Source organism: Acanthochromis polyacanthus, chromosome 15 (genome assembly GCF_021347895.1).
Source record: "Acanthochromis polyacanthus isolate Apoly-LR-REF ecotype Palm Island chromosome 15, KAUST_Apoly_ChrSc, whole genome shotgun sequence".
Lineage (NCBI taxonomy): Eukaryota > Metazoa > Chordata > Actinopteri > Pomacentridae > Acanthochromis > Acanthochromis polyacanthus.
The window spans coordinates 35,213,579-35,241,504 of record NC_067127.1 but is presented as its reverse complement, the minus strand read 5'-3'; the positions used below and the strand labels follow the sequence as shown (position 1 = coordinate 35,241,504).

Sequence of the window (27,926 nt, the reverse complement as noted above, 5' to 3'; positions counted from 1 at the left end):
GACATGGCTAGAAGGACAAAAAATCATATACACTACCGTTTAACTCCTTTAGAACAGCTTTAATTCATGTACACTACTGTTCAAAAGTTTGGAGTCACTTAGAAATGTCTTTATTTTTGAAAGAAAAGCATTTTTTTTCAGTGAAGACAACATTAAATGAATCAGAAATACAGTCTAAACCAGGGTGTCAAACTTATTTTAGTTCAGGGGACACATTCAGCCCAGTTTGATGTCAAGTCCAGTCACATAATAACCTATAAATAACCACAACTCCAATTTTTCCCGTTTGTTTTTAGTGCAAAAAAAATGTTCACATTTAATGAATTATCTTTTAAAGATAGGATAAGAAAGCTTTAGGGTTACAATATAGCTACAATGAAATTTCAGGTGACTTTCTCCTTTTTAAACATGCAAGATAAATAAGTTAAGAACATAAAAAAATAACTAAATAGCGGAGTCAAGGATGTAAATAGAAATCTTTACAAATAATATATAGGACAAAAGAACAGATGCAGTGGCAGATAGAGCAAAACATTATGAACAGCCTGAAATTTCCTAAGAAAAAATATTTATAAGTTCTATTTCAACAACATTCAGCCTCAATTTATCATTTACACATCACAACTTCCAGGTCACAGAGGAACACAACATTTAGTCACAGCTACCTGGATCTGAAAGCAACAAAACGTGAGACAAACAACACAAAACACAAAAGAGACAAAAAATTAGACAAAAAAGTTACAAAGGGACAAGAAATTGGACAAATGACCCAAAAAAATTATATAAGTGACACAAATGAGACAGAAAATGACAAAAGCAAGAAACAAAACAACAAAAAATAGACAAACACAAAAGAACACTAGTAATACACAAAACAACGAGACCCAACGTGACACCAAAGTTTTGAACAGTAAATAATGCCACAAGTCCTTAGAAATTATTTATGCTACAATAACATAATAACCTTGGATCAGCATGTGCAGCATTTGTCCAGCGATCCACAGGTGTTAACGATACTGGAAAAATAAACTGTCCCTCTGCATACTATAGATATTTAACTCTTTTTAATGTTTGCTTTGTGTGCCTGCATCCAGGTTTTTTCTGTCTGGTGACTTTGGGTCGTAGCTGAGTCACTGATGGCCTCTTAGCTGCACCGAGGAGATCAGAATTTTATGTTTTTTTACAGAATGTGGTTAGAGAAACGGTTTAGATTTTTAAATGTCACATGTAGAGCAAAATTTTGATTAATTTTCCCAACAGAATAGGAGAAATTAGATCAGAGACCTTTAAAAAAAACTCTGATTCTCTTTGTTTTTTTTACAGTTTCTGGCTCTGATAAATGGTTTAATTTTAAGACTACTCGGGTTACGAACACGATACTTTCTGGGGTTCAGAGGGTTAAACCAGTTGTGATTCTGTAGACGGTCTGTAAATGTTAATAATGACAGAAAATTAAATCCTCAGCGCCAGAAAAACATGAGATTTATGTTCACACAGACCACGACATGAAATGCGACTGTTGTTTTATTAGACCTGGGAGTGAAATAAAGTCAAAATCTCACCTTCTACACGTCAACAGCTGAACTTTCAGCCTGCATTTCATCTTGTTTTACTTCCTGGGTCGTCAGTTTACCTCCTGTGCTTGTGTTAACTAGCATGTGTTGCTGTGTGGCGGTTTCATTTTGTACTGGCCGATGCTGGAAACGTTTCAGCGCCATGCAAACTGAAATCCAGGTTTATGGTTGTGGTGCCGTTTGGGTCATTACTAGCTGTGATACTGGAGGTAGAAACTCTGCATTTATAGCGTAGTTTGTGTTGTAGACTTCATTTTGGTAACCTCATGTTACTCTTTCTGGCTTTTCTCAGTGTGTGCTTCCCCTTCTCTAAAGTTGAACCTTAACCACGAGGAACTGAATCCTCAGAACGGTCGGAGCCGCCGACCTCTTCTAGGATTGTTCCTCGGTGTTGGCAGCCGATAAACTTTCTACATTCACTCTGTTTATGGCACATGCATGGACCACATCTTCCTCACCATCCACTACTACACTACCCATAATGCATGAGCGCTGCTGCTTCCTGCCAGAGTCGGGCAGTCGAGCAGAAACTGCAACGCCTGAAGAGGAGAATATTAATGAGCAGACAAAAGAGAAGTAATGGAGACTCTGAGGAAAGGCTTTCTCTCTCTTTTCCTTCATCCTCTCATTTCTCAATGTGTCCATTCTTTACTTCCCTCCTTCCTTTCCTTCACGTTTCTCTCTGTTTCATTCGGTCCTACCTGTCCGTCACTCTGCCTGTCATGGAGTGGATCTAACCGCTCAGAGGCACCGTTTGAAACTGAAACCTCTCATTACCTGCAGCTCTCAGCGGTTCTCAGCATTTTTATGTTGTGGAGAGCTTTTAGTTTGCTCAGTTTGCTGGAAATGGATAGCAAAGAAAAAGCTGTCACACTCAGGTAGCTAATAATTTTCATTTTAAAATTGGCCAATCAGACATCAAGATTGTTGACAGATTACTGCAACTGTTAAAATGTGACACCAAAGTTTTAGATGCTAAACCCTCTGAACCCTCATTTTTCACTCTGAAATAATGGTAACACTATATACTATACAGAAAGGTCTTGTCTTACGTCGGAACGGTACGACGTGACCCAACTCGATTTTCGCCATAAGTCGGAACTCACATGTACATCAGTACCTATAGGCGCTTTTCCACTAGCACCTGCTCGGCTCGACTCGACTCAACTCTGCTCAGGTCGCGTTCGTTTACAGTGTAGCACCACCTCATCGTGGGTGAAGTCACAGAACGCTCACCGTCCTCCAGCATGGTCTTCAACAATGCAGCGCTGGAGTCGAGGCCACTCTTCCTCCCGTTACTCACCAGTCGGTGCTGTAAATGGCGTCCATTCGGTTAAACCACTTCCAACGCCTTCGATTTGACCTTCTCCAGCCGTTGTAGTCCTTGATGGACCAATAGTTACTTTTGAGCTTTTGCAGCTTCTCCTGACACTGCTTCATTCCATGGGCAGTCATCTGCTCAGACACCTCCAGATAAACTTTCTCATTGTGAGTCTCACCATCCAGCTCCCTCTGTATTCTTTGGTCCTCCACCAAAGACAGAAAAGTCTTGACCTCTTCATTCGCCCATGGTACAGGTCTGGTGTGTCGTCACTTCCTGTCCAATCAGTGGCCTGCACTCTGTAGACGTCACATTATCGGCTCCACTCAGCTCGCTTAAAACCCCGGCCCAGTAGGTACTAAAATAGTACCTAGTACCGGGCACTACGTCCTGATGGAAAACCTCACAGACCTAGTAGAGTCGAGCCGAGTAGGTGCTAATGGAAAAACGCCACATGTCACTCACCGACACTAACGCCGTGGTAACATACTACTACCATAAGAAGAGTCTGACTTACAGCTGGGAGCCATAATGAAGGGCAAAAAGTTCCCAACAAAAACAACACAAATGAAAGAATCCAATGTGGCAAATGTTAACAAAGAAATCGTCCTAGTGTGACGACATATTTGTCCACTTAGCTTGCCAATTTCACAGGCGTCGCAAACGCAGTAGTTGTTAGCTTCTTCTTCATTAAGTTTTTTTTTAGCAGTTGGCAAACAACTAGTTTTGTTTCCGACACTTACCACTGTATAAAAATGTCGCCTCTACGCCATCTTCTGATGATGACTAACGGAAACAATACCAACTTGGTTTTCGTTGTTCTTTTAAAGGTTTGCCTCAAATTCCCTTCAGTTTTATGAAAATATGACTACTTCCTGTTGAAAGAAGTAAAGTTGACAGGATTTGATAAAGAACTAAAGGGTAATGGAGTGCACCTACACCGCCCAACGATTTGTTTTAACGTGGCAAACACCGTATGTCAGAACGATGGAACAAGACTTAAATAAATTTATGGCAGATGTTGATGTAAACCCGAAACGTCGTAGAGACCGAGGACCTGCTGTAGACATTTTACTGCTTACATTTTTTCATGCCTTTCTCTTCTCTGCTTTGAGTAAACTTTGTGTGCATTTAAACCAAAAACATCCTCAAATTTTTGTCACGACTTTTCTGGTTGCAACTGAGTCACTACTGGCTTCACAGCTGCAACGAGAATTACAGAATTTTGTGTTTTAGGGAATCCGTTTCATAGAAAGTGGGGGCTTTTTGGCGAGTTTTCAAATAAGACACGTAAAATACAGTGATTTGGATGATTGTGGATTCTAATGGAAGGACACGATGATTTGTTCAAAGGTTGTAAGAAAACACATAAGATTAAACAGCTAATTTTTGGCAAATTTTAAACTAGACGTGCAAACTAAAATGATTAGATTCATAGACAAAACTAAAATTTATATGCGAGATGTTCGAGGACCATCAGAAAGTGGGAAATCTGACAGTTTCCTTTCTATTTTTTTTTTAATCATTGCATCCTTTAAATCCCGCCAGCAGGTTTTTTGGGTTCAGAGGGTTAAAACATCTTTCCAAAACTTGAGAAGCATGATCAATATCAAACATTTTATTACAATAATATTTGTTTAATAAATTGAGATTTTAATGTGTTGATTCAGCCGCTGAGAACCACTGATCAGTTCAGGCTCTTGCTCAGTCTTTTCCAACAGTTGAACCTGGTTTATCCGAACAAAACCGCAGACTTCCAAACTGCATTGAGCAGAACATCGACCCTGTTAACACGTGCATCTAAATAAACATAGACTGCACACGTTACTGCATCCAGTGTGTTTGTTTTTGTGGTGCAGCAGTGTCAGTATTTCATCCACCCAAACCCTCCTCTGATCTGGTCCTGGGATAAACCGGGTTTAACTGTCGGCGTTTCCACGGTAACACCTGAACATCCAACATGTCCGACTGTGAGGAAAGAACCACCAGAGTAGAGTGCAGGTGTTTCAGCAGCAGCAGTGTGGCTTTAGCTTCATCCCTCCTCACCTCTTCCTCTCCTCTCCTTCCAGGCCTGTGGCGACCCGAAGGCGAAACCCTCCTACCTGGTCGACAAGAACCTCGAGTCTGCCGTTAAATTTATCGTCAGGAAGTTTCCCGCCGTGGAGACGCGGAATAACAACGTAAGTTCACCTGCATGTCTGCCTGCAGCGTGCTTTCTGTTGTACAGAATGAATGAAAGCGTGTTTGCAGGTGTGTTTGGTTTGTCTTCAGGTGTGCAACTGGACAATTTAAATCTTGTGTATAATTTTTTGTACTGCCTACAATAACATTTGGAAAATAGCTGCATTAGTAAAACAGATCTGGAAAATGTATTAAAATATGTTGTATGACATTAGAATATTTTGAACTGTTGTCTTATATCTTTATGATAATAAATAATTAGCTAAAATATAGTAAAATGTGCTACTTAGCCACACGATTCCCTGAACAGTGTAATATCTGGGAGCAGAAACTGTAAAAATACCAACAGCTATCAATCAGAAAGAAAGAAAGAACGTGATTTAATCTGGTAAATGTCACAAATAATATTCACAAAGCCCAGTGTGAGGCCGTAATATCACTTGACTCAATCTGAATAACTAAAACTAAACTACAATTATATAAACCTTTACATGCAAGTGGTATAACTAATTGTATTCATTCTTGATTATTTTCTTGATTAATCCAAAAAATTGTCAGAAAATTCTGACAAACATCAATCACAACCTAAAGATACTCAGTTTACAGTCACAGAGAAGTAAAGAAAACTACAAAATATTCACATTTAGGAAGCTGAAATCACAAAACTGTTAAAATATTACTCCCAACTAATTAATCATTGATCAGAACAGTTAACCGGTATCTCTATTAATCGATCAGTTTGGTCTGTGAAACGTCCAGACCTTGTGAAAAAAATGTCAATCATTGTTTCCCTTTCAAAAATTCATTTAAACTAATTAATCAGCTGCCAATTATTACTTATTCATCAGCTACTATATAATTTATCATTGCAGCTCTGATTGTATTTTTTGAGCACGTTTAGACAGTACCTATTGTCATTTAGTTTAAACATTTTTAAGAGAAATAAGAGTTTAGAGGAAATTAAAGCACAAATACAATCAGAAAGGCATCCAAGACATCTGCCTGAAGAGCTTAAATAGACTTAGAACAACAGAAAAAAGACACAAAACGATGCAATTTAGACACAGAATCCCAAAGACGAGACTTAAAAACGACACAAACAGGACGCAAAATGACATAAATAAGACGCCAAATAATACAAAAAGAGGGTCACCAAACAGCTGAAAGGAGACAAAACTGCCCCAAAGAGACACAAAATACCACAAATTAGACAAAAAACAACACACAAACAGACAAAAAGCAGAAATTCATCACTGCAATATAATCTGAATGTCAGTATACAGATTTCTGTGAGAAAAATTAAGAAAATTTGAATTTATATTTGGTTTATTGTCTTTTAGATCAAAAACTATAGTGTTCTGTTTTTCCAAAATACGGTTAAAAAGTATAAAATCTGAAGCTTTGTTTGTAGTGAAAGAAAAACTAATCAGCGTAAACAGACTGTGTGAATAAAACTGACTGTGTGAAGTGGAAAATTTGACAAAAAGGAATTACAAAAAGACTGAAATGAGACAAACTGTCAACATTAATGGTGCAGTTTTACATCAGTGTCATTTAACCAGTCCAGTCAGTAAGTGCTGCTCTACACCCTGAAACAGTCAGATGATCCTCCAGATTATTTCCATAAACAGGATTCATTTGTTTTGTCTGTTCAGTTTTTAAGTGTTTCAGTGAAAACTAACAACAAAGGGTGTTATATATTGTGTATGAGTGTGTGTTGTTTGTGTGTTTTGAATGAACTAAACAGTCATTGCTCATCAAATGTTTTTCAGCTTTACTCATTAGCTTAGCTTCTGGCCTGTTTGTTTATGTGGAAGTGTCATTTAGCAAACAGCTGTGTGTGTGTGTGTGTGTGTGTGTGTGTGTGTGTGTGTGTGTGTGTGTGTGTGTGTGTGTGTGTGTGTGTGTGTGTGTGTGTGTGTGTGTGTGTGTGTGTGTGTGTGTGTGTGGCTAACTGCTTTATTCAGTATAACTGTGCAGAAATGGTCTCTTACGTTGTTTTCTGCTTTGTTTCTGTGTTTGTGTTCTGCATGCTAAAACTTGGCTTATTCCGGACTTGTGCTTTTTGGTAAGTTTTTGTAAGTTTCCGTAACTTTTTATTTTTGTATTTAAGTTCATGAACCTAAGTTTTGTACTGATGTAATTCTGTATTTTTTAAAGCCGTTTTTGGCGTGTGCTTTGCTTTGCTCCGCTTTTTCCTCCTCCCTGCTGGCAGCTTTGTGTTTTTATTTCCTCTCCTTCATCCACTGAGTGAGTGTGTGGTCGGTTAACTGGTTTCTGCCTGGTTGGAGCTCGTTAAACCGACCTGCTGGTGTCTGAATGAGCTGACCGTCTGCAACAAGGAGCCTTTTAAACAGCACATCCACTAATCTGCTGTCAGCTTTCTGTCATTATTGGCTTTTCTCTGCAGATGTTTGATCTGAATCAGTGAGTTTTTCCAAAAAGCATCAAAAACACTCATCCCAGATCCCAGAATTTTTATTATTTTGCTTGACTTTGGACCAGAAAACAGTGTTTTGAGCTCCTTGGTGCAGCAGCAGCAGTGTTTCACTTCCTACACTTGTCATTTCTGGACTTTTCCTCCTTCCCTGGTAGATAAACTCTGCAGCTCTGACCTCTGGAGCTCATTTCAATTTACATGCAGTATTCTAGAGCAACGTCTGTCATGTAAATAAAAACTGCTTCTTGCTTTTTAGTCATGTTTATATATTACAGCTTATTAAAAGATTGGTGTGGCAATCTTTTAAAGCACGTTGCATCCAACCAGATATCAGCAGAAATAATTCTAGTTTTAGTGCTTCGACTGAATTTTCCTCCTCACTTCTGACTTTAAGACTCTGAACCCAAAGCAATTTCTATGTTTTTTTTTTCTGCTCCTGTCACATTTTTCTTCACTGTAGGCTCATTTTTGACTGCAATATAAAATCCTGGTGCTTTATGGAAACAGAACAACCGTGAAGAGATGGAGAGAGAATAAATTTTTAAAAAAATCAGAAATCACACAAAAGGAGACAAAAGTCAAATTTATTTGATTGATTATATATTTTTCAAAACGATTTAAATCTTGGAATCAAGTGTTCACAGGTGTTACTAACACTGGAACAAATTAAATGATATGATAGATATTTTATTACTTGTGTTTTTTATTTGTTTACTTCATATTTGTCTCGTCTCTGCTCAGTGTAAACACAGCCTGCAGTTCAACAGAAAAGTCCCTGAATTGTTGTCAAGTGACTGTTGGTTGCAGCCAAATCAGTAAAGGCTTCATGGTTGTGTGAAGAAACGCAGAATTTTTACCTGGAAACCCAATCTGTTTAGTGCACGCAGTTTATTTTTTGCTATTTTTTGCAACGAGGCATGTAGAATGAAGGGATTTAGATGAAATATCACAAATTTTAGCTTCCATATGTTTAATTTTCAAGACAGAAAGAAAAATCTTGCATGAGTAGTTCAAAGACGTTTTGAAAGTTAAACATCTAACTTTTTTTTTCTATTTTTACAGTTTCTATCTCTGATAAATGGTTTATTTTTGGCCAAACTTTACAGATAACACATTTTTCAAACCCACCGGCATGCTTTGGGCTTCAGAGAGTTAAAGTTCAGCTCTGTTCTCTTTCTTAGTCAGATTTTACTTTGGTCAAACATTTTCACCTAAAATTTAAAAACATCTACTTTTTAAAAGTCACAAACTTTTATCCTAATTCTGTTTCTTAACAAAGAATATTTTTTAAAAAGGAGGAAATTGAGCCAATGAGAGGAAAAAGTCAAATGCAAGAAATGTTCGACCAAAGTAAAATGACTTCATCTGCATTTGGAGTTTAAAGCAGAGTCTTTAATAAATCTGTTTTTACAGATAGAGGTCTGCTAGCTCCAATATCACTGAATTATTTAGATGGGATTTCTATCAGTTTGCTGTTCATTTAGTCAGAAATAAGAGAAACTTTCACTAATGTGAAGCGAGACCTGATCATGTCTGTTGATCCCTGAAGGGAAACTTGGCAATTAGAGTTTTTAGAGACTCGAAAGGAATAAAAATATGCAGATATTTCTCTTCACAGTGTTTTATGGAATATGTAGGAACAATATTTCCAGAGTGGAACCCGGTCAGAGTTTAAATGAGAGCAGTCGTGTTTATTTATCTGCTGTCACGACTTTAGCTCTGAGAGAAGGAAAATAAAAAGGAGGTAGATCGTCCTAATGAAGGATTTCTGCTGCACACATTTAAAGAGCACTCAGGGAAACACTCACAGTCAGTTTAGAAACAATGGAACTCAGGAGGAAAGATCATTTTCAGGTTCATAAAGCTCCTATAAAACCCCTGGCTTTATTGTAACTGTGTGTTTTGTGCCGTGCGGTGTTTACAGCAACAGCTGGCTCAGCTGCAGAAGGAGAAGTCAGAGATCCTGAAGAACCTGGCTCTTTACTATTTTACCTTCGTAGATGTCATGGAGTTCAAGGTGGGGCAACTCTCAGTCAGACATAATAAAAGTGTGTACTTAGGACTGATGGAGATTCTAATGAGAGTGTTTTTATTCTGTATCAACAGGATCATGTGTGTGAGCTGCTCAACACCATCGACGCCTGCCAGGTCTTCTTTGATATCGTAAGCAAATTTATATTAGAAGTTCTGTTTTTGCTCTTTTTTTAAAAGATAATCTTGTTGTTGTCCCATCAAGTGAAGTTTCGTTTGTGATGCAGTGCTGTTAAAAACTACAGCCATGGCCATAAGTTTGGACACAGCATGACTTCCTATGTCTGTTTTGATGTCTATTACAGAACATAACTAATATTTTTGACAGCACCAGATTAATTAGTCAACAAATCAACAAGGGATATAATATTATCAATAAATTCCAACAATTGGAACAACTTTGTTCCCAAAACATAATATTAGAAGAAAATAACAAAAAAATGCAGTACTTTCACAACCGGATTTGGTAAGAATAACAAAATGACACCAAACTCTTTTGATGTTTTTTTTAAAATATGAAACTTAATATAGTTCTCAGGAGTTGTGTACTGTATTGTAAGTGACAATTTTGTGGTATTTTCTAAGATTCACAAGCATCATGGTACTTGTGTCCAAACTTATGGCCATGGCTGTATGTTACCCAGTGCTGTTGTTGGTGTTGGTAATTTAAAAATGACTTTCCTTGATGTGTGACAACGTGGCAGCTCCACCTCCACTCTCTGCAGGTGTAGCGGACATAACAACCACTTTTTCTCTCATTAGAGCACTGCAGCACTGCTACTAGCTGCCCATCATGCACAAATTGTCCACTAAGTAGACGCCTAAAGCTGAAGACAGCATTATTGTGTTTCCAGCTGACGGTCGGGTTTAATCCAAGGACATAATATAACATAGTTACATCTAATAAAATACAGTGAACAGACAGATTATTTTGTGACAAACAAACCTTTTCACCACCAGTTTGACAAATTATGACTTTAATTTGGCCTTAATCTTTTTATCTAACTGATCAATGTGGAAAACCATCTCAGCATTCACACCAGTACTTTTAACTGATGCAAGCTGCCAAAAATCACTGTTTGAAAATCAATAACAGCAGATATAAATGATCAGCTCCTGCAGAAAGAGCAAAAGTGGGTGTTTTAAAATGTGCACCAAAGCCCTGCTGCAGTTAAAGCTCGTGTCTGGAGTTTGAATCGCAGCGTCTCCCAAAACACTGTTGGTCCCTCCCTCTGATTTCGCCCCTTTATTTGTGCACACGCGCAGTACATGAGAGGAGTGCCCGGAGTGCTGCAGCATCTTGCCTGTTTTGCTGTTTTCCACTCTTCTACATTTAGTACATTTAGTAAATAATAAAGGAATTACGTTAGAATTCTGTATTGAGCCTAACTTGTCCTAATACCAAAATAACATGAATCTGCTAGGACGAACGAGTAAAGTTTCAATATGTGATTACACTCGTGTATCCCTCTGGATGACGTTGTTTATCAAACTTAGTGCATTTACGCGTGTTTATGTGTTACATTGTTTATTTATTTCTATCTAGAGTTCAGAATTGCATGACTCCTCTGACGAAGAGTATGTCCCAGACGCCCCAACATCTTCCTCCAGAGGTCGGGCATCTAAACGAAGCCGTCAGGCGGGCTATGGAGGCCGTGGTCGGGGAGCGACGCGAGCACCCCGAGCCAAAAAACGTCCTGCAGTCTCTTGGCCTGACAAGCTGTGGGATTGGTAACTTTTCTGGAAGTTGCTGAGCCCTGATGCTCTCTCCTCCACAAGCAAAACAAATGTGCGCGCGGTTGCGTAGTGCGTAGCTCGCCCACCTCTGCATGGGCTTGCTTGCTGTGCGCGTAACCGTTGATTGACAGCATGACAAAGCTGAAGCTCGAACTTGATTGGTCGGCAGCGACCGGCGCTTTTTGGAATAACATGGGGGTCTATGAGAGGAAGGCGGAGCTCAGGAATAAATTTTCATATCGCGTTACACTAACTTTATATTATAGTATTGAACTAGACCAGGGGTCGGCAACCCGCGGCTCCGGAGCCGCATGTGGCTCTTTCAGCCCTCTGTTGTGGCTCCCTTTAACTTTGGAAAATAAATTGTTCTGCCTTTCAGGCGCCTTTCAATGCATTTTAATATAGAGAGTTTTATTGTGAAATTACCGCTCTTATTTTGACGTGTCACTCCACCGGATGTGCTGCTGGGGTTTTCCCCTGGCTGGGACATGAGAGTGCAAAGTTGATGCAGAGGAGATGGAGAAGCAACGCCTGTAGTTTCACATCGTTTTGTACTCAAGAATGGCAAGCCTGTGTATTAAAGCTCCACTCCAAGAAAGACACGTCTTTGAGTCAAAAGTTCTCATGATAGGGTAATACACGTTACTCGCAAGAACACGGCTCGATGTCCAGGCAGCAAGTCAGAGAGTCAGAGGAGTGTCGTCTTGGAAAATAGGGCAGCGACTTACCGGAGAAAAGTTATTAACTTAAGATAAATAGATAAATAGATTTTATAAGTTTAATAGACATTTGCAAAATATTGATTTCCAGCTAACATTATGTAACATATGAGGTCCAGGAGCAAAAATGACATGAACATGGTAAGATAAATATTAGTGGAAGGACACAATTTAAAAAAATGAATCTAATTAGAGGCTTTGTAATTAATTAATCACGACTGATTAACAAGGGCATAGAGGTAAAAAAGCGATATATGCAGTGTTGTCTTCATTTTAAATGCCAAAAGGATTTTGCGGCTCCTGGTGTTTTCTTTTCTGTTGGAAACGGGTCGAAATGGCTCTTTGAGTGTTAAAGGTTGCCGACCCCTGAACTAGACTAACACATTTAAGCTTTGTTAAACAATGATACATAAATTGAAAACAAACAGAAACTCCGGACACGAGCTTTAACCATGCAAGGATTTTATAAGCATCAGTTTGACATGAAGATGGAACAACGTGATTAAATGTCACAGTTTCTGGTTGCACATGAAAATATATGAACACACTGTGGTGCCATAAGTCCCTCCTGTTGTTTTTACACCCTTCATTACCAAATGTTGATTATTGTCAAAATACTTTTAGTTTTCTTTTTAATATCAAGAAAAGCACTCTTGACAAGGCGGCTCAGTCTTGGTATGATTTCTGATGGATGAAATCTTCAATAAAAAATGACCTTACACTGAGCACAGGCGTGTGTTCTGCATGTGTACGTTATGTACGGATACCAAATCACATGACCTAAATATGTAGCGGACGGCGGGGAATTTAATCAGTTGTTCCTTCTATCATTTCTGATGGATAAGTCGTCAGAGGTGGATTTGTAGTAGGATCACAATCAGCTGATGTTGTGTTCACTTGTTGTCATAGTTACTGTGACACTGCAATGATGCAGAACTCTTGAACAACTCCTTGGATCCAGACGAAAAGCCGCATCACTGGCAAAATCTAATCACTTGGTCCTTGTGTCATTTCTGACCTTCCCTGAAAATTTCATCCAAATCTCTTGGTTCATTCTTGAGTAGTGTGACAGACAGACAGACCCTTTGACGGTATAATTATTAGAAAATCAACAATGTTTAGCTACATGTTCTGTCATTTATTGTTTTGTTTTTTTTAGGTTCTGGCTGGTAAATAATTTAATTATTGTTATATTTTAGCAGGTATCAAAGTCAGAGTATTGGTATAACGAGTTGTTTTAGGGTCCAGCTTCGTAGGCGGATCGCAGGTTAAAGAAACCGGCACCAAAGTTACTCAGAGGTGAAACATTTCAGCGTAACTGGGTGTGCTTATCATCACAGAAACAGATCAGAAAATCATGCAACTTCAGTAATATCTGCTACTTTACGCAGAAAATGTTTCTGGAATCAATTAAAAACAGTAATTGGAAAAAAGCTGAATAGCTCTGATCATCCAGCAGCCTGATAATTGCTGAAGTTGTTCTGATAGACAACTCCGATTGTCATTCTGCAGTTCAGCCAAATATTTCCTGAATTGTTGTCATGTGACTGTTGGTTACAGCGGAATCAGTGATGGCTTCACGGTTCCACAGAGGAACACTGAATTTTAATTGTTTTTTTTACAGAATCTGATTTGAGCAACGGTTTATTTATGGTGACTTTTTTAAAAAGACATGCAGAACAAAGTGATTTTGATGAAATAAAGTGATTTAAAGCTGAGTCTTGGTTACATTTAGATGGTAAATCCACTACCAGTCAAAAGATTGGACACGTCTTCTCATTTCATGGTTTCTTTACAGAAGTATTTCAGAATATTTCCTCCATCTCATCTTTGCTGTCCATTTTATCGGCTACATGATGCTCCAAACCTTTAAATCCCTTCAGTGCAGAGATTTTATTAATATCTGACGTCTAAAAACGCCACGTTTGTCTTTCTTCTTGGTGTCAGACGGTGAACTTTGACCTGACCAAGAACTACCTGGACCTGGTGGTGACGTACACGACCCTGATGATCATTCTGTCTCGCATCGAGGAGAGGAAGGCCATCATCGGCCTGTACAACTATGCCCACGAGATGACACATGGAGCCAGGTGACGGAGAGCGATAAAAGCAGATTAGAAAAGACGAGAGCCTTCGCTTCGCACAAACGAATAACAAGTGCAGCTTTTTGTTGTTGTTCTCCGCTAATCTCCACAAACATTCGCTCTCAGCCAAGATTATTTCTGTGTGATGAAGCCTCCGTGTGGTCGCTATGGTAACCGTGGTGCTGTGTTGTGCAGTGACAGGGAATACCCGAGGCTGGGCCAGATGATCGTGGATTACGAGAACCCTTTGAAGAAGATGATGGAGGAGTTCGTCCCACATGGAAAGGTACAAACCCGACACTGATAAACACACAAAGTACAAACACGAGTTTCTTATTTCATTCCTCGACACGACACTCTTGTCGTTGTTCTCGTATTCCCTTTTCTCTGTGAGTTCTGCCATCGTTACTAAAATAGCACCACGGTCGTTTGCAGTCTGACCTACAGTGTTTGTCGTTTTTTTTTTTTGAAGCAGAGCTTTTTAGTGCCACATTTCAAACCGTTTCTGCTCTTCAACTGAGAGCTGAAATATCAACTTAATTAAAAGCAAATTCAAAGTAATGCGGTAAAAGGTCATACCACACACCAAACATACAGTAAAGTGATTTTAATGGTTTTCATCTTAAATTGGGTTATTCATCCCAACAGAACTGTGATTCTACATGTTAGACATATTTTATTACACAGCCTGCAGTTCAGCCGAATGTTTCCTGAATTTTTGTCCCGTGACTGTTGATCACAGCTGAGTCGATAATGGCTTCACTGTTTCACTTACTGAAGTGAATTTTAATTCTTTTACAGAATGCGGTTTGAGAAAATGGTTTGTTTTGGTCAAATTTTTAAATGCCACAGGTAGAACAAAATGATTTAGATGAAATGCCACAACTTTGCACTTAGATTTGATCAATTTTCCCAACAGGAAAGGAGAGATTAGATCAGGAACCTGTCAAAAACCTCTGATTTTAAGACGGGTAGAATAAAGTGACTTTAATGAAATAGTGTGATTTAAAGCAGCGTTTTGGTTTCATTTAGCAAGTATAGTTCAAGAACGGCTGCAAAACTGAAAAATATTTCAGATTTGCTGTTTCTGGCTCAGATAGATGGCGAAATTGTGGGAATTTATTTGTTATTTTTTTAATAACTTACATTGGAAAGTCTTCCCTGTTTCCAGCACTTCATCCACTCAGATCACAGATAAACTCACATGACAGAGAATCATTCGCGTCTAATTCACTTTAACCTACACAGATAAAATACTCCACTGTAGCCTCCAAATATTTCAGGAGCAGCAATTCACATTAATGTTTGCTACTAAATTAAAAGCATTAGATTAACACGACCTCTGATGGTTTTAAAGTTCTCATTGGCCTCTAAAAATGAACAATCTAATAAGGTTGATGTCTGGATGTCGTTCTCTCTTCACTCATTCAGAAATTCGTCTTCACACTCCAATAAACTGGTGGTTATTTATCACAAATTTACCTTTAGACTGCGCTCTTCATCCAGTTTCAACGTTTGCAACGCTCCGGTTTCTCTTTCTGTCCTGCAGTCGCTGTCGGACGCTCTGATCAGTCTTCAGATGGTTTATCCCAGGAGGAATCTGTCCGCTGACCAGTGGAGGAACGCCCAGCTGCTGTCACTCATCTCTGCTCCCTCCACCATGTTAAACCCTGCTCAGTCCGACACCGTTAGTAACATGATGTCTGAACTATTCAGCAGTTAGCCAGATTTTAGCATCCTGCCTCATATATGACCCAAGGGAGGATTTAAAAGGTTTCAGTTCAGTCTTTTAATTTAAGGATCATTCCAGAACTGGAGGACATTTGGACTTCAAAATGTTTGAAAAATAAACCTTCTCTTTACCAGTTTTCTGCTCCATATTGATCAATAATAGGTAATAAACTATCAAAGCTTCCACATCAATGGTAGCATTTTTATTCCATGTTTTCTGTGTTGTTGCTAACCCTACTCTAATCCATGCTAATGTGATCTTTTTCTCAGCAGTAGAAGCTAGATATTTAGCTAGCTGTTACTGCTGACCAAGAGGACAAACTGACTGATGGAAAACAGTCCAAAGAATGAGTCTGATCCTGGTAATATGAGGGAGAGAGAGACATTCAATCAAGGCTGACAATGTGATGGAAAGATGAAGAATAAAAGAGAGGACATAGCTTTGCTCTACACATTCTTTAGGAAACGACAAAAAAAAGACACAAAATTATAAAAAAAAAACAAGAGACAAAAGACAAAAAATGCACAGAATGACAAAAACTTGACACAAAATAATAAAAATCTGACAAAACGACGAAAACAAGACTCAAAATGGCAAGAACAAGAAAATGTCATCATCAGGGTTGTTGTGGGACACACGGTCCGTGCATAATAATTATTATTTAAAATATTATGTTGATTAAATTCTTTTTTTTTAATGTTCCTACAATTACAAGAGGACATTTAAATTTCATTTGAACTGTTTTATTAGAGGTTCAGTTTGGTCATCAGGGGACAAGAGAAAAATGTCGTTTTAGGGGGAACTCCAGACTGATTTGGTGTTTTAAAACATTTTCAAACATTCTGTTCTCCTAGTTTTTTAGCTGTGGTCTCAGGACAAGAACATTTACACCAGGACTGCGTGTTTTAGGATTTTGTAGACGGATTGTTTGGAATTTGAAGGTAGGATGTAAAATATCCTTCAATTCTGGAATGACCCTTAAAGAGCTTCATCAAGGATTTAAAAAAAAAATGTTTACTGTATTTATTCTTGGTTTTGATCAAATAATTCAGCTGGAAAAGCCCAAAATCATCTGTTTGTGTTTAGATGCCGTGTGAATATCTGTCACTGGACGCCATGGAGAAGTGGATCGTCTGTAAGTTCTGCACTGAGAGTCTAAACGCCTGAACCGGTATGTGGTTGATGAAAAGTCTTCAGCGTTCATGTTCTCCTCTGTGTTCTCTGCAGTCGGCTTCATCCTGTGTCACGCGGTGCTGAACAGCGACGCAGCAGCTCTGTCTTTGTGGAAGCTGGCTCTGCAGAGCTCCACCTGCCTCTGTCTGTTCAGGGACGAAGTCTTCCACATCCACAAGGCCGCAGAGGACCTGTTCGTCAACATCAGAGGGTGAGTTACGGTCCTCGCTTTATAGACGGATCCAGGAGTAAATCCAGGAGAGGCAGGGAAAGAGGCGGAGGGATTACTGCTGTTCTTGGTCACATTACTGTGGAGGAACCTACATATTGAAAAGTTAGCGGTGGAGCTACCTGGTTTACATTTGAAGTAGTCTGTTGTGCAGCGATGCTCTGCTCCCAGTGCTCCTGCAGCACTTACAACTCTCCCTTTCTGAAAGAGAAGCAGTTTTTTTCCAATGAAGATACAATTAAATGAATGATAAATCCAGTGTAGACATAGTTAATGTGGTAAATGACTATTCTAGGTGTAAACGGCTGATTTTTAATGTAATATCTCCATAGGGGTACAGAGCCCAAAGTTTTGAACGGCAGTGTAAATATGTGGAGTTCCATCTGTGTTGAGCTGAATCAACTAAACTGCTTCAAAACAACAAATCTTCCGTTTAAATTTCATTTTAGGGAAGAGAAATAAGGCAGAAATCAGGTGTTCAGTCTAGGTGAGGAACTATGTTAGCCTGATGAGACTGGAGTTTGACAGTGATGATAGAGCAGCTCTTTTGACATTGAACTAGATTTTTATAGATCTACACTACTGTTCAAAGTTTGGGCTCACCCAGACAGTTCCATGTTTTCCATGAAAACTCCCACTTTTATCCATGTGCTAACATAACTGCACAAGGGTTTTCTAATCCTCAGTGAGCCTTTCAACAGCATTAGCTAACACAATGTAGCATTAGAACACAGGAGTGATGGTTGCTGGGAATGTTCCTCTGTACCCCTGTGGAGATATTCCATTAAAAACCAGCATTAAAGTTAGATTGACGGCTTCTTTTACCAGGCGGGCGTGAAAACCGACAGAGTCCGGTGCTGGAAACAAGCACAGGCTAAAGTGACAGGAAGACGAGTCATTTTTAAAAATCAAACAGTGTAGACTTTGCAGGAACTGAAATAAAGCAAACAATTAGTTTTTATTCTTTCTGTTTGATCGGCTGGTTTCCGTCCCTCCCTCTACCAACCTGACAGCCTCGTGTTGCATCACTAGAGACTCGGCTTCTCAGTGTTTTTGTTTTAGTCTGATTTCTTGTGTTCCATCATATTTTATGACTTTCTCCTATCTTAGAAATAAAACAGTTTCCCTGCTAGAAGTTATTCTGATTCATGTTTTGACACAGAGAGACACTGTTTACCTGAAGCATAAACAGTTTTTAGGGATTTCCTGTGAGTGAGATTAGTAACTATCTAGGGCTGGACAATAAGAAAATAAAACATATTGTGATTGTTTATGATGCATATTTCAGTAGGAAGAGTCGTTTTACTGTGAAACATCTGAAGAATCAGATTTTGTAGCTAGCTGTTTCATAACAGTATTTTCTGATGTTTTATTTTGCATTTTGAATGTTGGACTAGTTCTGTTGCAGGTTTGATCATATTTCACTACATTTTTGATAAGTTTAATCCTTTAAGACATTTTTTTTCTTTGCAAAAGTGTCAAATTTCCACATTGCAGCTTCTTAAATGTGCCCTTCATTCACTTCCATATCTGTTGACTGTTTTCACGTTTTGGAGCATCACTGAGACAAAAGCAGAAAATTGAAAGTGTCGTGTTGACGGACTGTTTTCTGAATTTGTTCTTTTTGAACAACTTTCCTTCTTTGTGTGTTTTCCAGATACAACAAACGCATCAACGACATCAGGGAGTGTAAAGAGCAGGCGCTGTCCCACGCGTACGTATCCCATCAACCATCTCTTCTGCTCTGTTCTACAAAAATAAATCTCATTTTATGATTTATTCCACTGCCGACATGTTCTGTATTATACATGTATTTTAGCTTCCTTTTTCTAACCTGTCACGGTGGCTTTTCTTCCAGCCTCTCTGGGAGTCTCGCGCTGAAACGTCACGTTCTTTCTCTCTATCCGATCGTCGTTCCTTTCACCGTTTCATCCTCGGCTCTTTGTCTCCCCCTCTGTCTCATGTCTGCTTTCATCCTCATTACTTATTCCGTCTCCCCCTTTCATCTCCGCTCTCATTCTTCTGCCGTCACTGTCATCTGCTTGCTTTTCTTCCACTTGTGGGATTGTCCTGAAAGTGTCAAAATACCTTTTAATCACGACGCTGCTGTGTTTTGACGCTCTGACTCGCTGCTTCTGCCCGACTCTACAGAGGCTCCATGCACCGAGAGAGACGCAAGTTCCTCAGATCAGCTCTGAAGGAGTTGGCAACCGTTTTAGCCGACCAGCCCGGACTGCTGGGTCCGAAGGTAACGCAGAATACCACCTTAAATAGCAATATGCTCAGTTTTAAAGCAGCTGAGGTGGAATCTTAAAGCGAACAACTTGAATGAGGTTTTGTCACCTTAAAAAATAATATAAAACCACTTGAAATAGCTGACTGTCTATCTAAATAATTACTGTCATAGACCAAATATAGTGCATGAAATAACTTCACATAACAATATAAAAACATGGAGGTCCTTGTGCATCACACAAAGCTGCTTTCAGAACTAAAATGTCACCTTTAAGTAGCTTTTAGTTCCTCAGATCAGCTCTGAAGACGTTGGCAACTGTTTTAGCTGGACTGTGGGGTCTGAAATTAACACAGAATTCTACCTTAAATGTCCCTACAGTCACTTTTAAAACGGCTAAATGTTCAGCACTAAACGAGCATCCTGAGTAAGGGAATGCCACCTTAAAAACAACAAAATACCACACGAAGTAGCCAGCTATGCTGCTGAACACTTACTACTGCAATCCAAATACACTGTACAAAATAACATAGAAACAGAGGTCCTTTAGGTTAATGCATCAGCTAAGCGGCCTTGAAAAGCCCTAGTCTAACACTAACTAGCCAGGGGTAACACACAATACCACCTTAAATACCCCTACTGTCAGTTTTAAAGCAGCTGAGTTAGCAGCTCAAAGTGAGTAAGGGTTTGTTGCCTCAAAAACAACAAAACACCACATTTAAAGACTGACTCTTTTACTAAATATTTACCATTTCAATCCAAATATAGTGCATGAAATAACTTCACGTGATAACATAAAGTCATAGAGGTCAAAACGCTGCCTTTAAAACTAAAATTAAAAAACATCTTAAGTAGCTTTTAGTTCCTCAGATCAGCTCTGAAGCCATTAACAACTGTTTTAGCTGGACTGTGGGGTTCGAAATTAACACAGAATACCACCTTAAAAATCCCTACATTCAGTTTTAAATGATCAGCACTAAACGAGCAACCTGAGTAAGGGAATTCCACCTTAAAAACAATAAAACACCACATTTAAAGGCTGACTATCATACGAAGTATTTACTTTTTCAATCCAAATATAGTGCATGAAATAACTTCACATGACATCATAAAACAGAGGTCCTCTAGGCCAATGCATCAGACAAAGCTGCCTTAAAAAAACTAAAACATCATCTTAATGTAGCTTTTAGTGGCTCAGACTGGCTCTGAAGAAGTTGACAAAAGTAACAGCCAAATTTATATTTTTTACATTATTTATGTTACTAAAAAAACAACTGGAATCAATGTGTATAAAATTGTCCACAGGTGTGACCAACGGTGGAAAATATGATGACTACACACTAACAAAGTGCCTTATTGTCTCCTTTTCTCTGTGGAAACACTGCCTGCAGTTCAGCCAAACACTGAGTCAGTCACAGTTTTTCAGTGGGACCAAAAAGTGTAATATCTTTTTTTTTTTTTAACAGAATCTGGTTAGAGCTGGCTGTTTGTTTCTTGTTAATTTTTCAAAGAGATATGTAGAAAATAAGTGTTTTTGAAGAAATGTCATGATTTGAAGCTCAGATTTGGATACATTTTTCTATGGAACTGCTTGTCACAAATAAGTAGTTCAATAAAGGCAGTAAAGTTGAAAATCTGACAGTTCTTTCTGTTTTTCTGGCCTTATACACAGTGTCATTTTGTCTTTTAAGAAAACATGCTTTTTAAACCTCCCAGCAGGTTTTGGGGTTCAGAAGGTTTAAATGCAGTTTCGAAACGTCTAAATCTCTCCTCCTTCCTCTGTGCTTCCGTCCACCAGGCGTTATTTGTGTTCATGGCGCTGTCGTTCGCCCGTGACGAGATCATCTGGCTGCTACGACACGCTGACAACATCCAGAAGAAAAGCACAGATGATTTCATTGACAAGTAAGAACAAATACACAACAGAGTGGCTGCACACATGTAGGGTTTAGGAAACATCATTACAACTGAGAATTAAAACAGCATTTTCTTTAAGTTAAAGGATGAGAAATGCAAGAAAATGCACAGATTTACAGTTGTGCTCATAAGTTCACAGAATTTGTCAAATGTGCTCCATTCTTTAATGAAAACATGAATGATCAGAGCAAATACAATTGCATGACAATAAATAGCTTTGTCTGAACACCAGCCCGAAATGAAGGAAAAATATTTCCATTAACAAACATATTTGCTGAAAAATAAAGGACAATATTTCACAAATTTGGCCAGGGTATGTAAACTTATGAGCACAACTGTATGTGAATACTCAGACTCTGTTGTTGTGAGTTGTCGCCCTCTAAAGACCTCTTCTGAAGCAGAATAAACTTCATATATACACAGATACATCTTCAGACCTTCATTAACCTGCATGTTTTCTACTTTGCTGCTGTTATTTCTTCAGTCTCAGGTGGTTGATGCGTCCTTTTGTTTTTCAGACACATAGCAGAGCTGATCTTCTACATGGAGGAGCTCAGAGCTCATGTCAGGAAATACGGACCAGTGATGCAGCGATACTACGTCCAGTATCTGTCAGGCTTTGATGCTGTGGTGCTGAATGAGCTGGTGCAGGTAGGAAATCACACTTTACATGCATAAATGCAACACAAAGTCTGAGAAGCTGTTGCTGAAATTGGGCAGTTTTGCTTCGATTGACCTAAAAAATATTATTATTTAGTTTGTGTCCAACAATACCTCTGTACAGCTGTAATTATTTCACCATACATGACTTAGAATTCCTTAATATTGTGATGGAATTTTGATTTAATGTTTGACTGCATGTTTAGTTTTTGTTTCAACCTTTTCTTAGTGTTAAGTTTTATTTTCCACTGTCAGTAAAATGTTTAAAAATCCACATTTTTGCCCTAGTTGAAGCTAAATCTTTAAAAATGTCTCTTATAATAGATATTTTATCCACTCTAACCGTCCTTCTCACCATCTTTCTTTCCCAGAACCTGTCAGTGTGTCCAGAGGATGAATCTATAATCATGTCTTCATTTGTCAACACTATGACCTCCCTCAGCGTCAAACAAGGTGAGCCTTAGAGGACGATAACAGCAGAATTATTAATACTGCAGTAGATCTGTGTAGCGGCAGTGCTGATAATGATTAAGGTGAATGTTAGGAAGTAACAGATTAAAGAAACTGTGTTTATTTGGTTAAATAATTGTGTTTGTGTTCCAGTGGAGGACGGAGAGGTGTTTGACTTCAGAGGGATGAGGCTGGACTGGTTCAGACTGCAGGTACAAACATGGATGTAGTGATTTAGGTCTCCTAAAAAACACATTTCTAAGGCCAGGCCAGTTGTTTCTAGTGCAGCCTGGTTTCCACAACCTCATAAAATATTAACCTGCTGAACCTCACACAGTTTCTGAACATTTTCTGCTATTTTTGCATTTTTTTTCTCGCTGTGGGCTCCATGGAAACAGAACAACCAGGATCAGATGGAGAGAGAGACTCTTTGATTATTTTTATTTTAGCAAAACAGGAAAAAAACTTGAATCAACATGTTCAACATTTTTGTGCCTCCAGGCGTTACGAATACGGAGAAAAATATTGGTTATACATGTTATTGATATTTTTTCACATTTCTACCATTCTGCTGCTAAAATCTGCTTTGTATAAACTTAACCTGAAGAGCGCAGAATTACATTTTTTCCAAATTTTGATCATAGCAACCTGTTAATTTTTGACAAATTTTCTAATTCAACCTTTAGATTAACAAGATTATGATGAAATATCACAACTTTACGTGTAAATTTGGTTTATTTTCAGTCACACACAGTCTGTTGTAAAACTCAAAATCCACAGATTCTTTTGAGTTTTTGCAGCTTCTGGCTCTGATAAATGGTGTGATTTGGGCAGTTTTTACAGACATGATGCCTTTCAAACCCCCTAGTGGTTGCAAAGGGTTAACATTGTTCAGTAGCTCTAAGAATTTTCAGATTCTATCTTGAGTTACTGGACAACAATTTTCACCCTTTGCACCACAAACCCCACCAGGTGGAAAAACCTGGGTAAAAAAAGGAAAAAAACTTATAATATGATACAATATAATATTGGTTGTACATATAGATATTTTGCTACTTATATTTTTTTGACACTTCCACCAGTCTGCTGCTACTTCTTCTTTGTATAAACTCAGCCTGAAGAGTGCAGAAGTTTCATTTTTGTCTGTAATTTGGTCATGCCAAGCTGTTGATTTGTGCCAAATTTTTAAATTAAACCTTTAGAATTCCGCTTAAATTTGGCTTGTTTCCTCAACGGAACTTAAAGTCACACACGAGGCGTTCAAAGACTGTCGTAAAACTCAAAATCCACAGATTTTTTTTCTGTTTTTGCAGTTTCTGACTCTGATAAATGGTTTAATTTTGGTGAGTTTTTAAAGACGGGATGCCTTTCAAACCTGCTAGTGGGGTTTGTGGTGCAAAGGCTTAACATTGTTGGTCAGTAGGTCAAATTTTCTAATTCTTTCTTGAGTTACTGAACAATAATGCTCATAGTTTGCACCACAAACTCCACCAGTGGTGCTTGTGGTGATCTTACAGTAAAATCAGAACATCAGCATCTTCAAACTGGACTTTGGTTTGTGGACAATGTGAATATGTACAGCAGAGTATCGTCTGCATACAGACGTACATTTAGAGCTTGATTTTACTGAATATTTGACCCAGTTTTAGCGGTTTCAGATGTTTTTTCTGCCCTTTGGCCAGAAAAAACAGACCTAGTTAGAATCCAAACAGGGTTGTTGGAAGGAATTTGATTGAGACAAACGCATAAAAACTTCAAATGTAGCAATAATGCTATAAAAGAGATGTAATAAAACTCCACCAGTGGGGTTTGTACATTATTGTTCAGTAAGAAAACCCTTTGTTTCCATCTGTTCTTTCATGTGCTCCTCATACTTTGTTTTCTCCTCTGCAGGCGTACACCAGCGTCTCTAAAGCCAGTCTGGGTATATCTGATCACAAGGAGCTCGGTAAAATGATGAACACCATCATCTTCCACACCAAGATGGTCGACTCGCTGGTGGAGATGCTGGTGGAGACGTCAGACCTTTCTATTTTCTGGTGGGTTGCACCAGCCTCACGTTTAGATAAACGGAGATAATTTGTGATTCTAACCGTCTCCTGTGTGTTTTTGTAGCTTCTACAGCCGAGCGTTTGAGAAGATGTTCCAGCAGTGTTTGGAGCTTCCCTCCCAGAGCCGACACTCCATCTGCTTCCCTCTGCTCTGCACACACTTCATGTCCTGCACACACGAGCTCTGTCCTGAGGAGGTGAGTACACAGATACACAATACTGCTGTTTAACGCGGGAGCAGCACTAGAGAGGAAATGATATTCACTGTAATTCAACTCCTGGATCCGGAAACTGCATTATGTGGTCTGTAAAAGACGAGAACCTTCAGCAGCTTAATGCCAAAAGCCTCCAGAGAGGAACTTTAACCTGGCATGAAATAATTATTGATCCTTTGATATCTTACACTCTCTGAGGATATTGCTGTCTGTTGTGAAGAAACATCCTCGAATCCACTCCAGTTGCACAAAATGATGCATCAGGATTTACTCGACAGGCGTCACATTCGGAACTTTTCCTGAGTATTAAGATAATCCAGTGATAGATGTCTTTGTACCCAGATACCAAACACCAACAGCTCATTTCTTATCTTTTAACCCCCAAGCCCAAAGAAATTTCTACACTCTTCTTGCTCCTGTGACATTTCTACTAGCAGTGGGATGTGATTGAAAAAAATTATCTAATTAATTAGAAGCTTTGTAATTAATTAATCACATTTTTGACACAAAGTTTTTCAATTCAAATAAATTTTGGTTGACGACTAAATCAGTGAATATTCATATACGTGAACTTAAACAAAAATGTTTGTTTCATTTCTATTTATCTGCATTTTTCTTCTGTCTGCTACATTCAGATTACTGCAAACTCAAAGTCCAATTAAAGCGATTATATTCAACATTTTAAGACTTTTTGTGAACTCAGGCACTTTAAATGTCTTCTAAAGTGGTCTATTATGGGATGGATGCACCGTTTGCCAGTGCCAGGACTGTGGTAGCTAATGTATGGTGGGTCACCTTGGAGCTCATTTACATAAAGTACTTTCATTTATGCAAATGAGGCGCAGGGAGCGGAGATCCGACGCATCGCAAGACTTTCATTAAACATCTAACCAGACATTGCTGAACTAAAATCAGGACAGATTCAGCAGCTGAGTGCTCGCTTTTTCTGAACAGTTTTCGTAATAAAAAAGTAAGTTTACGACCGAGCCGCCATGTTGATCTGACATTTCTACTGGACTGAAGGTCATGTGACCCACAGCATGTTTTACACTGAGGTGATCAGAAAACTCTGTTGTTATTTTGAAGTGGTTAAGTTCTGATTATTTTTTGTGATTTTGATGAAATATCACAATTTTAAGCTTACATTTGGTTCATTTTCTGAAATGAACTGTATGTTATAGGTGAGGATTCTTTCTGTTCTTTGCAGGTTTTCTCTGATAAATCGTGTAATTTCGGTGATTTTCTAAATAAAACTGGGTTCTGGGGTTCGTACAAGAAAAACTTTCAACCAACTTCATGTTCTGTCAGGTTTGGTGTTGGACATTTAGAACTGTGTTTGACCTTTTCACTTTAACACATTTTAACATAAAGCCGTTTTTAAAGAGAAAAAAGTAGAAAAAGAATCAACCATTCATGTGGAAAAACTACTTACTCTGACTTTAAAACACACGGCCGTCTCACCAGATGGGAGTTAAATTACAGGGATAATTGTGACTAATTATTCCAGGTGAAAAACTACAACAAGTACAGCTCCTCCAGAGAGATAAATCCAGTTTATATGTGGATTTATTGAGTTTAGGAACACGTTGAGCAGCAGTTGTTGATTTCTGTACAGTTGCTGCTAAATGATGATATCTTGACACTAATATTGACTCCTGGTTGTGTTCTTGTGTCTTCGTCCACAGCGTCACCACATAGGAGACCGAAGCCTGTCGTTGTGTAACATGTTTCTGGATGAAATGGCCAAACAGGCCAGAAACCTGATCACCGACATCTGCACCGAGCAGTGTACGCTCAGCGACCAGGTAGGAGCTCAGAGACGGATCCTTTAAAGCCGGGGTGTCCAACATGAGGCCCGTGGTCCAAAAGTGGTCCTCCAGAGGGTCCAATCCGGTCCTCAAAGTGTAAAAATTACAGAGAAGACATTAACTGCAGATTGTAAATTATTAAAACTATAAATTTAAAATAATTTCTACACCATGACAACTTGTTTAGATCATAAAGTAAAATACTAGATTGTTCTTTTGTCATTTTGTCTCATTTTTGTAGTTTTTTGTCTGACTTTAGTCTCATGTTTTTGTCATTTTGTGTGTCGTTTTTGTTGTTTTGTTTCCTTTCCATCTTGCTTGTGGTTTTTGTCTTATTTTTGTCTTGTTGTGTTTTGCTTTACTCATTGTTTTGTGTGCCGTTTTTGTTGTTTGTGTTTTTTTGGTCTCATTTTTGTAGTTTGTCCATCTTTTGTGGCTTTGTAACTTTTGTCGAATTTTTTGTCATTTTCTCTTGTTTTGCCATTTTGTGTCTCATTTTTGTAATATTTTGTCTTGTTTTTGTTATTTTTTTGTCTGACTTTTGTCGTTCGTCTCACGTTTTTGTCATTTTCTTGTTTTTGTCGGTTCGTGTTTCCTTTTTGTCTCGCTTGTGGTTTTTTTCTTATTTTTATTTTTTGTGTAATTTTTTGTCATTTTGTGTCTCATTTTTGTAATATTTTGTATTGTTTTTATTTTTGTCTGACTTTTGTCGTTCGTTTCTCGTTTTTGTCGTTTCTCGTTTTTGTCGGTCTGTGTTTCCTTTTTGTCTCTCTTGTGTTTTTTGTCTTATTTTTGTCATTTTGTGTTTTGCTTTATTCATTGTTTTGCGTGCCGTTTTGTGTTTTTTTTTTTTTTTTCTCGTTTTCGCCGTTTATCCATTATTTTGTCGCTTTGTAACTTATTTGTCTCTTTTTTTGTTTCATTTTGTGTCGTTTCTCATTTTTTTTGACGTTTTGTGTCTCATTTTCACAGTATTTTGTCTTGTTTTTGCTGGGGGTTTTTTTGTCTGTTTTTATCTGACTATTGTCGTTTTGATCCTTTAGTTAAAAACTGGTTCGGCCCACTGTAGATCAAACTGGGCTGAATGTGGCTCCTGAACTAAAATTAATTTGACACCTCTGATTTAAAGAGACGTTAGGGAGAAAAAACTTTATTTAGCGTTTTTGATCATCTTGATCTACGGTGCATTTTCTGACATCTATGTCCTTCGTCTTTTGCATTATTGTTTACACACGTGGACAAAATTGTTGGTACCCCTCAGTTAAAGAAGGAAAAACCCACAATTCTCACTGAAATCACTTGAAACTCACAAAAGTAACAATAACTAAAAATTTATTGAAAATTAAATAATCAAAATCAGCCATCACTTTT

The 27,926-nt window shown here is 38.4% G+C and overlaps 1 protein-coding gene across 5 annotated transcripts in view; it reads left to right on the top strand.

Moving 5' to 3' along the window:
- Positions 1 to 27,926, top strand: part of nckap1 (NCK-associated protein 1) — a 76,815-nt gene that overhangs the window by 18,961 nt on the left and 29,928 nt on the right. For 3 of the 5 annotated variants that reach the window (XM_022217410.2, XM_022217408.2, XM_051959694.1), the window contains 17 exons: positions 4,965 to 5,075; positions 9,441 to 9,533; positions 9,623 to 9,679; positions 13,951 to 14,093; positions 14,283 to 14,373; positions 15,637 to 15,774; positions 16,906 to 16,954; positions 17,047 to 17,203; positions 18,879 to 18,935; positions 19,373 to 19,469; positions 21,253 to 21,359; positions 21,890 to 22,022; positions 22,403 to 22,484; positions 22,635 to 22,693; positions 24,375 to 24,520; positions 24,597 to 24,729; positions 26,433 to 26,552. In XM_022217410.2, the coding sequence (XP_022073102.1) occupies positions 4,965 to 5,075; positions 9,441 to 9,533; positions 9,623 to 9,679; positions 13,951 to 14,093; positions 14,283 to 14,373; positions 15,637 to 15,774; positions 16,906 to 16,954; positions 17,047 to 17,203; positions 18,879 to 18,935; positions 19,373 to 19,469; positions 21,253 to 21,359; positions 21,890 to 22,022; positions 22,403 to 22,484; positions 22,635 to 22,693; positions 24,375 to 24,520; positions 24,597 to 24,729; positions 26,433 to 26,552 (1,773 nt within the window). The remainder of the gene's footprint in view (positions 1 to 4,964; positions 5,076 to 9,440; positions 9,534 to 9,622; positions 9,680 to 13,950; positions 14,094 to 14,282; positions 14,374 to 15,636; positions 15,775 to 16,905; positions 16,955 to 17,046; positions 17,204 to 18,878; positions 18,936 to 19,372; positions 19,470 to 21,252; positions 21,360 to 21,889; positions 22,023 to 22,402; positions 22,485 to 22,634; positions 22,694 to 24,374; positions 24,521 to 24,596; positions 24,730 to 26,432; positions 26,553 to 27,926) is intronic. The other 2 variants (XM_022217409.2, XM_022217411.2) reach the window with 1 other exon arrangement.